At 33.9% G+C, this 18,894-nt stretch overlaps 1 protein-coding gene across 2 annotated transcripts in view; it reads left to right on the forward strand.

Moving 5' to 3' along the window:
• The window catches only part of TRPM7 (transient receptor potential cation channel, subfamily M, member 7), a 113,823-nt gene that overhangs the window by 84,688 nt on the left and 10,241 nt on the right, over positions 1-18,894 (forward strand). For both annotated transcript variants that reach the window (XR_825219.1, XM_010839499.1), the window contains exons 28-38: positions 813-909; positions 3,565-3,635; positions 4,825-4,859; positions 6,691-6,716; positions 9,394-9,444; positions 9,533-9,598; positions 10,216-10,499; positions 10,623-10,705; positions 10,858-11,063; positions 13,504-13,555; positions 13,657-13,763. Coding sequence is in view for 1 of the 2 variants with exons in the window: in XM_010839499.1 (XP_010837801.1) it covers positions 813-909; positions 3,565-3,635; positions 4,825-4,859; positions 6,691-6,716; positions 9,394-9,444; positions 9,533-9,598; positions 10,216-10,499; positions 10,623-10,705; positions 10,858-11,063; positions 13,504-13,555; positions 13,657-13,763 (1,078 nt within the window). In the remaining variant the exon portion in view is untranslated. The remainder of the gene's footprint in view (positions 1-812; positions 910-3,564; positions 3,636-4,824; positions 4,860-6,690; positions 6,717-9,393; positions 9,445-9,532; positions 9,599-10,215; positions 10,500-10,622; positions 10,706-10,857; positions 11,064-13,503; positions 13,556-13,656; positions 13,764-18,894) is intronic.

Raw genomic sequence — 18,894 nt, forward strand, 5'->3', positions numbered from 1 at the left:
TTTAGTAAAACATTTTAATGACTCTGAAATAACTCTTCTACAAATTAGAGTTTAGTAAGGGTAAAATTAGAAATCAATGAGAAAAGGAATGCTTCGTCAGTAAACACACAAATTGGACAACTGGGTGGAAATTTGGAAATACCTGTTTCATATCACTTTATAAGCTCAATGAATTCCAGATTTAATGTAAAAATTCAAATCATAAAAAAACCTAAGAAAATAGAAATATTAAGTCAGTAAGTCAGGAATGCTTTTTAAACAAATATTAAGGGAACGATGTAGAGAGATGAGTACGTAAAAATATGAAGCACAGATAAATCTTAAAAAAATAGAAATCTGACAAATAATGATCAGATAAATCTTTGGTATACAAATCGCTTATACAGATCAATAAGAAAGCTACTGAAAATCCCCCAAATAAATTTCCCCTCCACTCCTTTACCTTCCAAATTGTTATCACTTTTAATTTTAGTGTAAAATAGTAGTTTTTTTCTTTTTTAGGTTAACTGATAATGTTTTATTATTTTCCAAATTGTTTCCTATTTTTTCCCAAACTTTTTTATGAACTTGTATTACTATGGAAAAGGATTCATTTAGGTGGATTTATGAACAGTAAGCAAGTAGGTTATTTTGATGGCAGTTTTTGAGATTGATATTGAAGAAAATAATTGTAACTTGTAATATACTCTTTGGAGTCCAGGTAGATTAAAACATACTGAGCTAAATACATCCAGAGACTCTTATACTACTTAGAACAGTGATTTGAAATTTAGTTAAATTGTTTTAAAATTGTGTATGTGTACCCTGTGCAGAATGATATTCCTTCTGAAAACACTTTGAAACATGTGAGTTCTCACGCTGGATTTACTGAGTGTCACAAAACTTCTATTCCTCTTCATTCAGAACAAGGTGAGTGTTTTGACTACGTGAGTTATATTAAATAAAAGATATTTTATGTATGTCACACACCTGAGCAGTGAATGTTTCAGGAGTCAGAAAATGAAGATTCTGGTCCGTCATTGTTGCTCTCAACCTTGAATAGAACATAATCTTAACATTCTAATAGTTTTTCTTTTTTAACCAATTGTTTAGTCCTAAAAGAAATGCAGACTTACTTTTTACAAATCTGCTGATTTTAACTTTTACGAATGCATCTGCTCTGTTTTAATCTGTATAGTCATTTAGTCAACTTGTTTTTCTGATTTAATCTTTAAAAATAGCTAATACATTTATTGACTCAAAATTAAAATACACACAAGCACTTGGAAAATCGTTGTCAGTTTCTCACTTTAGCCCCATACGTAACTACTGTTATTTTTGCTTTTCCTCTAGAGTTTCATGCTTATATAATCATATATGACAATAAGTCTTTTCTGCCTCTCATTTTTAATACAAAATGTAGCATACTGTACATGCCCTGAACCTTTAGTTTTTTATCTAAAAATCAAATGGCCTGGGGATGTTTCCATATCATGCTTTTTTTTAGTCATAGTTATCAATATTATATGTATATAAGTTTATTGTTACCTAAGTTTTCAGTTAGGTACATATAATCTTTTTAAGATTTCTTAAGAAAAGCAGTACTACTATATCGCCCTCCCCATCATTTCTCCTTTCTCTTCAATTTAGGTTTACTCTAGGAGTGCAAATGGGTTTAACATTCAAATATAATTAAGGCATGATGATAACAAATTAAAGGAAAAAAAATTATCTGATCATCTTAATAGATGCAAAAAGGCTGACTTTGATGAAATTCAACATCCGTTCATGATTAAAAACTCTTAGCAGATTAAAAATAGAATGGAGTTCCTTAATCTAAATAAAAGGTATCTTAACAAAAATTTACCACAGATACCATACTTCATAATGAAATATTAAAAGCCCCAGAAGGGAAAAAGGATTCTGGCTTTTATCATTTCTATTTAACATTTTAGCCAAAGGAAGAAAAGGAAGAAAAATTGGTAGAAGGATTGAGAGGGAAGAAATAAAACTCTTATTTTCAGATAACTTGGATATTATTACTAACATTAGAATGCCTGTAGTTTTACATCCTCATGTTTCAGTTTTTGGCAGTATCTATTGACTTCCCAGTAAAGAAGATAAGGGCTAGGATTATAGCAAGAATTTGAAATCAGGCCAAATGTCCATTAATTGTAGTTTGGTTAAACAAATCATTGTATGTCCTTTGTATGAAGTTCAATGTAGCATCCAAGTAGAATAGAAGAATCTTCTGTGTATTGATACTGAAAGATCTCCAAGCTTAAAGTTCAAAATCCAACAACAGGGACTTCCCTGGTGATTCAGTGGTTAAGACTCCATGCTCCTGATTGAGGGGGCCTGGGTTTGATCCCTGATCAGGGAGCTAGATCACACATGTCACAAGTAAGAGTTTGCATGCTGCAACTAAGACCTGGCACAGCCAAATAAATATTTTTAAAAACCACCAACAAAAAAAAGTCTGTAAATTAATTTTTAAAAAAAGTCTGAAGATATATGATTAGCATTTATGTTTAAATAAAAAAAAGGAAAGGCAGGGGTATATATACAAACACAAAGTATCTGGAAGGATACACAAGAAATTTGGAAACAGAAAGAGCAGGGTTTTTTTTTTTTTTTATACTATTCTGTTTCATGTTGCCTATTCACAGAAAAACTGAATAATTTGGATATCCTGTCAAGAGACCCACGGGCCTCGTGTAATTCTTATGTTTAGCACTGTTAGGGAAAGGATACTTAGCCTTGGAAATTTTTATATTATGCCTTGAAATGCTTGTGTTTCGTTCAGTTCAGTCGCTCAGTCGTGTCTGACTCTTTGCAACCCCATGAATCGCAGCACACCAGGCCTCCCTGTCCATCACCAAGTCCCAGAGTTCACTCAGACTCACGTCCATCGAGTCAGTGATGCCATCCAGCCATCTCATCCTCTGTCGTCCCCTTCTCCTCCTGTCCCCAATCCGTCCCAGCATCAGAGTCTTTTCCAGTGAGTCAACTCATTGAGTCAACTCAACTCATGAGGTGGCCAAAGTACTGGAGTTTCAGCTTTAGCATCATTCCTTCCAAAGAAATCCCAGGGCTGATCTCCTTCAGAATGGACTGGTTGGATCTCCTTGCAGTCCAAGGGACTCTCAAGAGTCTTCTCCAACACCACAGTTCAAAGGCATCAATTCTTCGGCGCTCAGCTTTCTTCACAGTTCAACTCTCACATCCACACATGACCAGAGGAAAAACCATAGCCTTGACTGCTGCTGCTGCTGCTAAGTCGCTTCAGTTGTGTCCGACTCTGTGCGACCCCATAGACAGCAGCTCACTAGTCTCCTCTGTCCCTGGGATTCTCCAGGCAAGAATACTGGAGTGGGTTGCCATTTCCTTCTCCATTGCATAGAAGTGAAAAGTGAAAGTGAACGGACCTTTGTTGGCAAAGTAATGTTTCTGCTTTTGAATATGCTATCTAGGTTGGTCATAACTTTTCTTCCAAGGAGTAAGCGTCTTTTAATTTCATTAGTTGGTATTAAAAGTTTGTTTTAGTTGTAAAACTTTTTTTTTTTTTTTTAAATTTTCTCTTAGTGGAAAGTAGCAGCAGAAGGTCATCTGCAGAAGAAACTCATGAAGTAGATTCCAAAGCAGCTTTGCTACCGGTTTGTACATTTCAATTAAACATATGCATAGTATAAAATCATATTTATTAGAAAAGAGCTAAAACATGGTGATATTTTATTTGAGATGATGTGTAGCTTTAAAAAAAATTTTTTTTAACTGAAGGATAATTGCTCTACAGTGTTATGGTGGTCTCTGTCATGCATCAACATGAATCATTCATAATTACTTATATATATTTATATATAATATATATATTTTGAGCCTCCCTCCCTCTTGAGCCTCCCTCCCTGAGCCACATCCCACCCCTGTAAGTTACACAGAGTACCAGGCTGGCTCCTTGTGTATAGCACCTTACTAGTTATCTGTTTAACACATTATAGTGTATAGATGTCAATGCTCCTTTCTCAAGTCATCCCACCCTCTTATTCCCTCACTGGGTCCACACGTCTGTTCTCTACATCTGCACCTCCATTTCTTCAATACTATTTTTCTAGATTCCATATATATGTGTTAATATACGATACTTTTCTTTCTCTCACTGACTTACTTCACTCTGTATACAATGAAATAATACTCAGCCACAGTGTAACATAGCTTATAATTAGATGGAAAATGTGTTAAACATTAAAAATATGGAAAATACTTCTGAATTGACCTTGGGAGACTAGATAGAATTTGAAGAGATTATAAACAACTTACAGTTTTCCAAAATCATGAAATGTATGATGATTCAAATTCAGGAAACATGAGTCCCAAACTGGGGAAGTAACAATAAATTGACACTTAGAAACGTAAAACAGCTGAATAAAACCCACCACATACACACATAATATGCCTTTTACTAGTGATTTCTTTGTCACAGTTTGCATGATTTTAATTTTTTTTCTTTATACTTTGATACATTTTTCTTTTGGCAGCAAACACATTTTTTTTTCAGAGTCATAGAAACAAATGTGTATTTTAAGAAGAGAAAATTGTTAACCAACAACTATACTTATAGGAAATAACACTTGTAAAATTCTTTATTCTACTTTGTGGAATGGCCTTATGGTAGCTTTTATAGCTATTTTTTATTCTATTGGCTCAGTTGTATAAACAAAATTCATAGTAACTTCTTAGCCCTTTATTCATAAAACGTATTATAGGATACAAAGCAGAGATAAACAGTTATGCTTTGTCTAGAGACTTTTTCTTTTAATTTTCATTTGTGTTTGTTTCTGTCTAAAGGACTGGTTACAAGATAGACCATTGAATAGAGAAATGTAAGTAAGCCTTGTCTCACTGTTAGTGTGAAAAGTACTCCAGTTACTGAATGTTGTCTTTTTTCTGCTCTTTGCATAGTAATCTCTTTAATACTTCTTACAAGTGTTGATGATTTATTTTGGGATCTCCTGTCTACATTGAAAAGATTGGGGAATCATTTGTTATGAGTCAATGTATATATTTTATGATTTTATATAATTATACTATAATTATGTGCATATTGTAGTCACAACTTGACTAAAATTTTCCTTATAATGATAGAATTATGATTTTATTATTTAGTCCTATTTCCAGGTTTCTTGCAAAGACCTAGTTTGACACCTTAGTTAATTTCTCTGCCCATTGTTCCAATCAACAAGTCTTTCTTCTTGCCTTTGGAAAGCTTAGGTGATTAGAGCAGTAATACACAGTGTACCTTAGAAAGCCTGCATGCAGGGAAATGCCCTAGAAAGCTGATGTGGTAGAAACAGAAGACCATCTGACAAGTAGTCATCCCCAGAAAGTAAAAAATTTCAGTACAGATTAAGCATAAGAATCAAAGATAATCTATGTGTTTCCCAGCCTAGAAATTAGTATTTTAGGATTCCAAAGGACATTAAAGTAATCTTGCTTTGATACCTATTTGATATAGGAAGCATGCTTAAGAAGGGAAGCCAGTTTGAGGGAAATTGTTATATATTATATAGTGTTTAGCCTATTTCCTTCTCTATATCAGACATAGATGCGAGAGTATAGAGAAGAAAATAAACCAGATGTTACATATGTATGCAGCTGGTCAAATTTTGGAGATATCCTGGTCCTGACTGGTACTTGAAAGACCTGTTTATAATGAAACCGCTTCAGAGAATAAATGTCTTTTGTAACTAGAACTGTAGGGTGTAAGTACAGATTTGGTACTTAAAGTTGGTATTAGTTTAGCTAATGAGAGAAAATTGAATTACAGAATCTTGACCCAGAGAAGTACCCACAAAGGTAGAGTTGGCAATACTCTTTGGGTGGTAAGAAAAGAGTGCTTTATCAATAGTAGAGAAAGGGCTAATGCTCGGTCAGAGTATTTCCTGTAAGAAAATATTTGTGTTATTAAGGTGAAAACCAAACATCAGAATCAGAATGTTAAAGCTAGAAAGAGATTACCAAGTTTCTACTTCTACTCTATAGGTCCTTTCAGGATCTAGTCCTTTAGTCCTGAGCAAAGCCACATAACTGTTTAATGGGAGAACGAAGCTTCTAATCCATTTTCTTTATTCCATTCCACTCTCTTTTCCACTATACCTGTCTCTCTAATCTGGACTGTAATCTGTGGGGTTAATAGACCCTCTACTTGGTACCAATATATGTTATAAATAAATTATGTTCAACATTGGAAAGAAATGTTTTTCAACTTTAGCAGTTGAGTTTTGCAAAATGATACTTAATTACTGTTCTTTCAGTTCTTTGCCTATCAATTCTGTTGAATTTTTATAGTCTTGCACAGTCATTTCAAGGCATTGTATAAAAGTACTGGAGTGAACCTCTATAATAGAGGAGTCATGGAATATATTACTCTATTAGTACTCAACCTTCAGTTTGGCTCCAAACTACTACTGATATTTATGTAGGCTTGAATTGGAGGTATGAGTTATTGATAATGGGTTTATACATATCTGTGTGTGAATTTGATGCTAACTTAAGGGAAATGGCAAATACTCAAACAAAAATGAATCTGAATCTCAGAATTATTTTAATAGTGTTATATTAAGAATTTATAATAACTTCATAAAATAAAGTTTTATGGTAGCCAAAACTAAAGCTGTAACTTAACTTATTATATTTTTTGGTGTTTTCCTCAAGGCCGCCTGAAGAAGGAACCTTAAATGGTGAGTGTGCAGTAAATATAATGTGAAAAGCTAAGGATTGTATATAATGTATTTTATTTTAGCAAATACTAACATTGTCCTAGAAAAGAAATATTAGGCTTCATATTTGAAAAAGCCAAGGAAGTAGAAAGTTGTTCCCTCATTTCATTTCTCTTTATTATATGTGTTTCACAAATATGGTAACTCACCATGTAAATGATGATCTTTTTGCAGTCTTCCGACTTCCCTTCATCCTTGCTGCCCAAACTGCTTCTTCCTTATATTCCCTGTGTTACTGAATGGTACTCTTTCATTCAGCTAGGTGAAACCTGAGAGGACGGTATTCTTGACCCCCTTGACCTTGCACTCACAAAGTCCTATTATATTTACCTCTTAAAACATTTCTGGAATCCATCTTCCACTCTGCATCCTGCTGCTGCTTTCAGTTCAGACTGTCATCATTTTTAAATCCTTTTATTGATGCATATACAGAAAATATGTAGTAAGTGAGCAATCCCATGTAATCAGCATCCAGATCACAAAATACATGTTGTCAGTATCTGAGCTACTGTATCATCTTATAACCTCTGCCCCTTAAACAACACAGATTGATTTTATCTGTGTGTATGTACATGTTTATCTATTTTTCTTTATTTTATGTATATACATTTGTGTGTATTTATATAAAATATATAAATGGAATCTTACAGTGTGCACTCTTCTTTTGTGTCTGACTTTTGTCCTAACACATGCTTATGAGATTCATAAACATTGTTGTATGTAGTGATGGTTTGTGCATTCTCACTACTATATAGTATTTTCTTATATGAATATATTCAGTTTATATATCGATTCTACTATTTGATGGGTATTTCAGTAGCTTCCAGTATATGGCTCATATTGATAGTGCTGCATGAGCATTCTTGTTCATGTTGTTTGGTAAACGGGATGTATTTATTTTCATTGGGTATGTACACAGGAGTGGAATTGCTGGTGGTAGGGTGCATGTGTTCACATTCAGTAGTTACTGCCAAATAGGGTTTCAAAGTAATTGTGCCAGTTTGGGCTCCTTTCCAGTCTCTCTTCTACTCTACCACCAAAATGATTCTTTTCAAAAGATCTGATCTTGTCACTACTCTACTTTCCATTTTTCTACTGTTTTTGGATAAAATCAGCATCTTTTCATTTTTAAAGTATTTTAAAAGTTTTATTTATTTATTTTTGGCAGTGCTGGGTCTTTGTTGCTGTGCGGGCTTTTCTCTAGTTGCAGAAAGCAGAGGCTAATCTCTAATTGTGTTGCATGAGTTTCTCATTGTGGTGGCTTCTCTTGTGGAGCACAGGCTTTAGGGTGCGTGGGCTTCAGTGGTTGCAGCACATAGGCTCAGTAGTTGCAGTTTCTGGGCGCCAGAGCTCAGCTCAGTAGTTGTGGCATACTGACTGAATTGCTCCGTGGCATATGGCATCTTCCTATATCAGGGTACCCATGTCTCCTGCATTGGCAAGCAGATTCTTTACCACTGAGCCACTAGGGAAGCCCCCGGTGTCTTTTCTTAACATTGCATATTTGGCTTTTAACAATTTGGTATTCCCTGCTTCTGTAGCTTTATTTCCTACTGGTATGCCTGTACTTTTGCTCATTAATGTAAGATCTTGGTTGCATATCCAGATACGTGGTTATAAATCCAAATCAGTTGTATGCTGACACATACCTGAAGAGTTAGAATATTTTGGAGTGAGATCTGGGTAAGTCTATGTTTGAAAAGCCAGACAGGTGATTCTGATATATGGATAGGTAGGTAGATTGGTAGGTAGGTAGGTAGATAAATAGATAGATAGATGGTGTTGAAAACCACTGTTCTATTCATATTAAACAGGTTTCTGTTTCTCAAGTGTAGCAAATGTTACCCTGACCATGCCACACCTTCCAAACTACTCGCTTTTCCCTTCCTCTTTTCTCTGAGACATTCTTCAACCTTTCTTCAACCAGGAGACATTTGGTACCTCTCCTCCACAGTCCTATACTCTGTGTGTGAGAGAATATGCATACACACACTATATTTTATACAGTTTATCACACAGTGTTATAACTGTTAACTGACTTCCTTCTCCTGTAAGAATGTAAATAAAAAAGAACCTATTCTTGCACTTACATTCTAGAAATTTCTAGAAGCTTAACACGTAGCAGGTTCAATGTATTCTCCATCTTTCTCACTATAGTTAAGTGAAGTCCTCACAGAAATTAACATAACATTGTAAATCAACTATACTTCAATAAAGAAAGTTTTTTAAAAAGTGAAGTCCTCAAATATATCTAGAGATGGAGGAAGGGGTTTTTTTGTTACCTTTCACATTTGCTCGTGGTCAACCTGCTAAAATGGTTACAGGGCTATGTATCCACACCCTGAAGATATGACACTTCTCTGACACTTTGAGTAGGAAATAAAGGGAAGAATGTAGTTTATGACAGGAGAGTGTGAACTATCATATGCTTTTTGAGTGCACAGTTACCACTAATCTGCCCTATCTGGCAAAATAAAATATGGTAATAAAGCACATGAAGGACATAATTTATCACTTTTTTTATTGCAGAGAGCTTACCTGCAGACAGCTTGGAATGATTAAATGAGAATGCCTGAGCAAAAATTTATGCTGTATTATTATTTTTAAAAGGGTCTCATTTGTTTATTTGCTGTTTTAGGTCTTGCTTCTCCATTTAAGCCAGTTATGGATACAAATTACTATTACTCAGGTTAGTAATAGTAAATATTAAAAACAAAATTTAGTAATGCTTTGAGCTTTGGGGGATTTCATTATTTCTCTCTCATTTTTTTATGCAGCTGTGGAAAGAAATAACTTGATGAGATTATCCCAGAGTATTCCATTTACACCTGTGCCTCCAAGAGGTAAAACCAAGAAGTAAAAATAAAAGGAGAAATAAACCCTTAATTAGTATGTGGGTTTAAACTGTAATATAGAACATAGGTGGTGACAGAAAGAGGAGAAATTGCATTAAGAAGTGTTAACTTCATATAAGTTTTAATCAGCCTGATTACAAGAGTCAGGTATATTTAAATAGACGAAGGCATCAGAAGTATTGATTTTTCTTTAATCTGACATATCCAGAAGCAGTGGTGTATTTTAATTCAGAAAAGCTCTTGATCATAGTTTAGTAATGAAAGCACTGATAAATTGATATCACAGGATTTGTGGAACAGATCTAACCTCCTGTCTGAAAGTTTAGCTTACAAATGCTTAGAAGTCTAGTTACTTTCTAAAAATTTTTCTCCAAAATGTTCATGATTTCAAAAATGCTTATCATTACCAAATACATGTGAACTTAGAGATATTAGATCTTGGTTTCTGAATATTTCTTGTCCTTAAACTTCTTTTATAAAACTACAACCTGGTCCATCTCATTTTCTATTCCTTACTTAATCTTAACCAAAGATACCTGCCAATTGTTGCTCCGTGCTTTTTAGAGTCATATTTTGACCTTAAAATGTGTCCATTCATCTTGCAGGTGAACCTGTCACAGTGTATCGCTTGGAAGAGAGTTCTCCCAACATACTGAATAACAGCATGTCTTCTTGGTCACAGCTGGGCCTCTGTGCCAAAATAGAATTTTTAAGTAAAGAGGAGATGGGAGGAGGTTTACGAAGAGCTGTCAAAGTACAGTGTACTTGGTCAGAACATGATATCCTCAAATCAGGACATCTTTATATTATCAAATCTTTTCTTCCTGAAGTGATTAACACATGGTCAAGTATTTATAAAGAAGATACAGTTCTGCATCTCTGTCTTAGAGTAAGTGCTAGTGAATGCATACAGTGAAGCATTGTTTGAGCTTCTTGTTTTCACTGCTAAAGTATAATTAATAAAGTCTTAATGTCAATGTTGAACAAGGGTTTCTTTTTTTCTGTTCTGTAGGAAATTCAACAACAGAGAGCAGCACAAAAACTCACATTTGCCTTCAACCAAATGAAACCCAAATCCATACCATATTCTCCAAGGTAAATCTTTACAAACTTCTGAGATCTTTTAGTGGATAGCATTCTCTTTTGACCTTCATTATAGATGCTGAATTTCATTATTTACCCATTTTACAGATTGATTAGAATTTTATTAACAAAACTGCTAGTAATATCTCTAACTTTCTCATAAGGTTCCTTGAAGTTTTCCTGCTGTATTGCCATTCAGCAGGACAGTGGTTTGCTGTGGAAGAATGTATGACTGGAGAATTTAGAAAATACAACAACAATAATGGTGATGAGATTATTCCAACTAATACACTGGAAGAAATTATGCTGGCCTTTAGCCACTGGACTTACGAATATACAAGAGGGGAGTTACTGGTACTTGATTTACAAGGTAAATTTATTAAAATATTGCTGAAAGGAAATTATGCATCAGGTTCTCATCTAGTCAATGTACAGAAATCTGCTTATCTGTAGATACGTAAAATCTTAGGTCAGTAAAAGCTGTTAAAACAGCAAGTCAATAATGGCCGTAGTATATGGCTATCAGGGCCCTGAAGAATAGGGTCTGGCTATTTTAATTGTTATCTAGGCAGTGCAGATGTTTTAATAAGCAAAAACATGTGAAATCCCCTATTTTACTCGTAGATCTATAGCCTTAGTTTTTTAAAAGTATAAAGATTATTTCTTTAAAACAATAAGTAATCTTTATTGTTTCTGGAGTACCTGCTATTACTGTCAATTAAACTACCTAAATATTTAGTAGATTAAAAAAAAATTTGCTTTCACTTTTTTGGTTCAAGAATTTGGGGCTGGGTTATCTCTGCTGTACCCTTGGAGAATTTGAATGGCTGGATACTAGTTTGGACAGCTTGACTGAAGCCAAATGTTTTAAGTCTCTGTTTAAGACAGCTGAATTCTTCAGTTCTCTACCCAGTGATCTCTCTACATGGCTCGCTAGCTTGGACTTTTCTTATAGCATGGTAGTTTGGGGTAATTAGACTTTTTAGGTCTCATTTAGCTGGCTTCTCCAGAGAGAAAGCAGGAATTCTTACGTTAGGCCCAGAATGGGCCCAGATCCCTTCTGCCACATTTTACTGGTAAAGTAAGCTGTAAGGACAGATCAGATCTAAGAGGTAAGGAATAGATTCCAGCACTTGGTTGGTGGAGCAGCATGTATACTAGGAGGGAAAAACTGATCGTAGCCTCTTTGTAGACAGATTGTTTCGTATCTGTGGAAAAAAAAGAAGAAACTGGCTGCGAAAGAGCAGTGATTTGCTTTTTTCCTAAAGAGTAGCTTTAATTTCAACTGTTAACAGAGATCAGAATTCAAGTCACCTAAGAACAATTGTTCAGAATATTTATTACTTGATGACTTCTTTCATTATATAGATACAAGATTTATGGACAAGCCAACATTTGTTATTTCAGTACCAACTCAAGAAAATTGTATAAAAATAGCTATTGTTTTTTCAGTTATTCATTTTACATAAATGATTAAGTGGTGTATATATAGTGAAAACTCTGATATATTTTATTAGATGGGCCAATCCATTTCAAGTGTGCCTAGGAAGTAAGGCCAAACTATGACTATTGATTAAGAGAAGGCAGTTACTTTTAATAATCAGGGTAATTTTGATGTTCTCTATAAAATTAATGTTATGGAGCCATTTTTAAATAAAAATATTTTAAGATAATTACTACAAACAAACGACATAGAAATGTATAAAGAACAGAATGCTCCCATCTTTACTGTTTCTGTACTTTTGTGAAGACAGATTCACAAATTTTTTTTCCTTTAATCATTTTGTGTTGTGATTTTTCTCCAACTGGAATCATGCTATATGTGTGTGTGTGTGTATGAGTATGTGTTTGTGTTTCACTTGTTTTTTTCCCTACCTAATAGTATATGATAAACATCTTCTGGGTTATTACTGATAAATTTGAGTCATTCCTTTTAACAGCTGTAGTATGAAAGCATAGAATGATTTAAATCCTCTGTTGTCACACAGTCACCCTATTTTTTAGGTTTAGAGAGTGCAATTTTAAGAGTGCCTGCCATATTAACAAAAGGTTGTAGGAATTCATACGCAGCACTGTGCAAGCACGCATCACTGCCCATGTCTTCATCTGTTCAGTATGGAATATCTTTGCCAGTCTGAGAAGAAATTAGTATCATATTTTAATTCTAGATTTTTCTGTTGTGAAATTCTAACCAGTTTATTAGATTTCATTCTAATGGGTAAAATATTTTATGATTGTTCAAGTATCAGTAGTTGTTCTTTCTTTATGTGAATGAATAGGTAAGACTGAAGAGATTTAATCTCACATTTAACACCTCTGGAGAGGACTGGAGGTGAAAAAAAATGTTCACAATCTTATTCTTTATGTAGTCTGAATCTTTTTTGAGCCAGGTGTATTCATATGTTAGTGATTTTTAAAACTCCAGGATACTTTTAAAATGGCTTGTAGATCATGCCTTCATGTACTTAATTGTTTTTTGCTAACTAAGGTGAAACAAGGGCAAATTGTAAATAAGGAAATATTTACTTGCAACCTTGGCCTTGTTGCATCAGAAACTGGTGCAATCAGGAACTTTCGTTGTCTCCCTGCCAACTCTGACATTTAACTGTTGTTCATATTGCAGGAACTGTACTTTTTGCTAGTGCAATGTTGAGGTCAAAAGAGAAAAACTATACTCTTTTTGAACAGCTTAAAACTGTGTAATGGTAGATGATACTGTAGAATCTCCTGTGACCTTTTTATTATGTATGTATTAGTATTTTATATCAATTACATAATATGAATTGTCTTCTTTGTATATACATATAAAGGTGTGGGTGAAAGTTTGACTGACCCATCTGTGATAAAGGCAGAAGAAAAGAGGTAATAAGTTTTAATAATTTCATGAAAATCTTTTTATAATTTCAGACTGTACATTTCTGTTTGCATCAACTGACTTTTTCTTTTAACTACCAATTCCACAGATCCTGTGATATGGTTTTTGGCCCAGCAAATCTAGGAGAAGATGCTATAAAAAACTTCAGAGCAAAACATCACTGTAATTCTTGCTGTAGAAAACTTAAACTTCCAGGTAAGCGTTTTCTTAATCAGTATAAAGTATATAAATTGTTAGCAGTTAGTTACTGCAGAACTTCATAAGGCCAGAAACATAAATGAATCTGTGCTTTCTTTCATTACTTACAGAAATATAGAGTTCATTCTCTTGATATATATTTATTATGTGTCTGGTGGATGCTAGAAATTGTGTTAGATTTTGACGATATGATAGTGAATGAGGCAAACTAGGTCCCTGCTCTCAGTGGAGTTTAGTCAAATCTTAAATACTAAAAGATTAACAGAATTATAGGACTATTATAAATATCAAGCAGAAAAAATAGACCAGGTAAACAGATCACTTAACACAAAGTTAAAGGTCAAGGAATGTTACCTATGGAACTAACAGATTTGCCTAAAACCGAAGGAGAAGGCAGTGGCAACCCACTCCAGTACTCTTGCCTGGAAAATCCCATGGACGGAGGAACCTGGTAGGCTGCAGTCCATGGGGTCGCACAGAGTCGGACACGACTGAAGCGACTTAGCAGCAGCAGCAGAAGGATGCATAGACTTTCAAGTTGGCCTGGAAAAGAGTATTTCATGAAACAGAAAAAAGGAATTGCAGATACAGTTTCTCATTATAGTAATTTCATCTTTATATTTGAAAATTACAAGTTATTATTGAATTGTAAGTTGTTTCACAGACCAGTGGTTCTCACTCTTTGGTGTGCATCATCATCCTCTGTGGAACTTTTCCAAAATTACAGGTGCTTGGCACTTTCCCTGGACCTGTATTTCTGAAAGTTCCTCTCATTATGACCAGTAATGTCGTAATGAAGAACTTGGGCCTGGGAGCCAGACTCCAGGTCCTCAAAGAATATCTACATCATAGAGGTTTGTAGTTTTTTGTTTGTTTGAGGTTTAAACAAGTTGGTATTTGTGAAGTACTTCTGGAGCAGTGCCAGGGACATAGTAAGTATGTTACTACTACTGTCCGTAATTTTTTTTAATCGTTCATGTTAACAGATTCAGAAATTATTTATTTTTGTATATTGACCTTGTATCCTGCATTCTTGCTAAACTCACTTTGTTCTACGAAGCTTTTTGATTTGGTTTAGTTTTGTTTTTTGTTTGTAAATTCTGTGTAGACAGTAGAGACAGTTTTGTTACTTCCTTTGTGATTTGTATCCCTTTTATTTATTTTTCTTGACTTTTTTCACTGGCCAGGAATTCTAGTACAGTGTTCAATATGAATAGTGAGAGTAGACATCCTCTTTCACACCTTATTCCTTGAAGATGCTTATCCTGAATGGACCTTGAATTAGTCAGATGTTTTTTCTGCATCTGTATTTTTTGTTTGATCATTTGGTTTTTCTTCTTTAATTGGTTACTGTTACATTGAATTACACTAATTGTCTTTTTAAAATGTTGAGCCAGTCTTACATTCCTAGGAAAAACTCCACTTCATCTTGATATATTATCTTTTTTTGTGTTCATTTGTGTGTTCAAATTGTATATGGATTCAATTTTTTAATGTTTTGTTGATCATTTTTATATCTATGTTCATGAAGAATGTTGATCTGTGAGATTTTTTTCCCCCCTTGTACTGTCATTCTTGTTTTCGGATAATACCTTAAAAATAAGTTGGAATTATTTACACCTCTTCTGTTTTGGGGAATAGATTGTATAGAATTGATACTACCCCCACTTCAAATGTTTGATGGAATTATCTAGCAAAACCAACTGTCTGAAGTTTTCTTCATCAGATACTTTTTAACTAAGAGTTTATTTTTTTAGATAGATACTGGTTTTTTGAGTGAGTTTTAATAGTTTGTGTCTTTCAAGGGGTTGGTCCATTTTATTTGTTTTGAGAAATAGTTAATAATACACCTGTGTAAGTTTAAGGCATACAGACAGCATGATGGTTTGATTTACACAAACTGAAGTGATTTTACCACAATAGATTCAGCTAACATTCATCTTTTCATATACATAGAATAGAAATTAAAGAAAGAAAATATTTTTCCTCATGGTGACTCTTGGTATTTATTTACTCTCTTAACAACTTTCCTATGTATCATACATCAGTGTTAGCATAGTCATGGTATTCTACATTATATCCCTAGGGCTTATTTATTGTGTAACTGAAAGTTTGTACCTTATGACCGCCTGCTTCCAGTTCTTCCTCACCTCACCCTCCACCTCTGGTAACCACAAGTCATCTCTTCCTGTCAGTTTGTTTTCTTAGGTTCCATATACAAATGAGATTGTGTAGTATTTGACTCTGTTTTATTTAAATTGGCAAATTTATGAGCATAGTTCTTTTTGTGATACTATTTTTTAAAACGTCTGGGATTCTGGTGAATCCTCTCTTTTATGGTATCATATGCTTTTTTTTTTTCAATCTGGCTAAAGTGTATCTGTGTTATTGGTACTTTAAAAGAACCAGTTTTTGTTTTCATTGTTTTATTCTATTATCTGTTGTCAGTTTCTTTGATTTTTTTTCTCTATTATTTCCATTTTTCTGCCTGCTTGCTCTGGGTTTAGTTTGTTTTTTCTCTAGTTAGGGTAAAAATTTAGATTATTGAGACTAGTGCTATAGATTTTCCTGTAAGCATTGTGTTAGCTGCATTTCATAAATTTTGTGTTAAAAAATATAGAGGAATATGTATTATTTTTGTTTTTAATTTTTTTAAATATAGCTTATTTCCCTTGAGATTTCCTCTTTGACCTATAGATTATTTACAAATGTCTTTTTTAGTTCTGGAATGTTTGTAATTTTTCCTGGTAAACTGATTTCTTGCTTAATTCCATTATGATAAGAGAACATTCTTTGTATGAATTTGATTTAAAGAAAAATTGTAAACCTTATAAAGATACTGTCTGTAGTGAATGAATGTTATATTTCAAGAGAATAGTCTCTTCTTGGATAAAGTATTTGATTAATGTTAATGACAAAGTTTTTTGATAGTGTTGTAGTGCTTTTTTATATCCTTGCTGATTTTCTGTGTACTTACTCTGTTTGTTACTTAGAAAGGAGGTCTTTAATTGTGAATTTGTCTGCTTTGCTTTCAGTTTTCTCAGTTTTTCCTGCATATATTTTGAAGCTTTGCTACACTGATTTACAGTATATATAAAGATTTTTATATATATACAAAGATTTTTACCAAGACGTTAAGGCTTCTTGATTTAATTTTTATCATTATGTAATGCTATGGTAATTTCCCTTGTTCTAAAGTCTACTTTGTCTGATATTAGCATAGCTTTTGATTGGTGGTTCCATCAGATATCTTTTCCTATTATTTTTACCTGTATATATTAACTATTTTTAAAGTGATTTTCTTATAGACAGCATAAAGTAGTTAGTTCCTAGGTTTAATCTGTTTTTCTTAAATCTAGCAATTTCTATCTTTTAATCGCTGTTTTAGACCCTTTATGTTGAATGTAATTATTGGTACCGTTAGGTTTTTATCTGCTGTTCTGTTGTTTTCTGATTGACGTCTCTGGTGTGTTTTGTTGTTGTTCCCCCTCCTTTTTATTTTAGTATTCTCTTTTATCTTTATGTTGTTGTTTTTTAGTGGTTGGTCATAGGTTCCCTTACCTAAGAACATTTTGCTTTCATTCCTGAAGGGTATTTTCACTGGATCTGGAATTTTAGGTTGACGCTGTTTCTGTCAAAACTTAAAAAATGTTCTGCTGTCTTCTGGCCTCTCTAATTTCTGATGAAAACTCCACAGTCGTTTGAGTTATTCTTCCTTTTTACATGATATATCATTATAATATATCTCCTTTCAAGATTTATTGCTTATTTTTGGTTTTGAGCAGTTTGACAGTTTGATTTTATGTCTAGTTGTAACTTTCTCTGAGTTTAATCTTGTTTCAACTTTACTAAGCTTCTTAAGTTTGCAAATAGATGACTTCTGTCAAATTTGGGGAGTTTTTAGTTACTAGTTCATCAAATATGTGTCATCAACCTTTTCATCTGTTCCTGGACTCTCATAAAAAGAATGTTAGACCTTTTGATAATTGTCACCCAGGAACTTGAGACTCTGGGGACTAACTTAAAAATTAATTTTTCTCTTTTGTTCAGATTAGATAATTTCTACTGATCAATATACACATTCACTGACTCCTTATTCTTTCTTTATTCTGATATTAAGCTTTGCACTGAATTTTTTATTTCACGTAAATTTTTCAGAACTATAATTTCCTTTTGGTTCTTTTTGTGCTGACTATTTCTCTTCTGAAAACTTGTTTTCCTTTCATTTCAGGTCTTTTGTCCTGTATCATGGAGTATGGTTATAACAGTAGCTAAAGTCTTTAATTCTTCCATCTGGGTTATCTTGGGATTGGCATCTCTTGGTTGTCTTTTTCTTTGAGAATCTTTTAAATGTTTCTGTTTTTTGTATCTCTAGTAATTTTAGAATATGTCCAGGATATCTAGAATATTATGAGATTTGAGATCTGATTAAAAATTCTCTAGAGAATTTTGAATTGTTGAATCCTCTTGAGATTTTTGATGTTGTTATATAACCATTTCAGTTAAATTCAAATCACAGTCTGTCTTTTGTGTGACTGTGAGTCCAATGTTGGTTTGGTTTTTAAAACCTTTGCATTATCATTCAAGTTTCTCTAATGTGTGTCAAACAGGGTCAAGTCTGGAACATGAACAAAGGCCTGCACCATAGTTTAATTCTCAAAGCCTATGCTGTGCTATCTTTCTACATATGTGCCACTCGGCGGGTATCATGCACAAATTGAGGGTGTCTCTCCATTTTCCTCTTCTCCATGATCTTCCATACTTCGTGATTCCCAAGGGCTTCTTTTTTTCTTTTTTGGTACACTGACTAGAAAGCCAGAATTTTGGCCTCCCTGTGCTATCATATACTTTCTGTAATGTAGTCCATTTCTGGTGCTGACAGTAATACTTTTTGGATCATCAGATCAGATCAGTTGCTCAGTCGTGTCCATGAATTTGTGACCCCATGAATCGCAGCACGCCAGGCCTCCTTGTCTATCACCAACTCCCGGAGTTTACTCAGACTCACGTCCATCGAGTCAGTGATGCCATCCAGCCATCTCATTCTCTGTCGTCCCCTTCTCCTCTTGCCCCCAATCCCTCCCAGCATCAGAGTCTTTTCCAGTGAGTCAACTCTTCGCATGAGGTG

Source organism: Bison bison, unplaced genomic scaffold, assembly GCF_000754665.1.
Source record: "Bison bison bison isolate TAMUID 2011002044 unplaced genomic scaffold, Bison_UMD1.0 scf7180017864118, whole genome shotgun sequence".
NCBI lineage: Eukaryota > Metazoa > Chordata > Mammalia > Artiodactyla > Bovidae > Bison > Bison bison.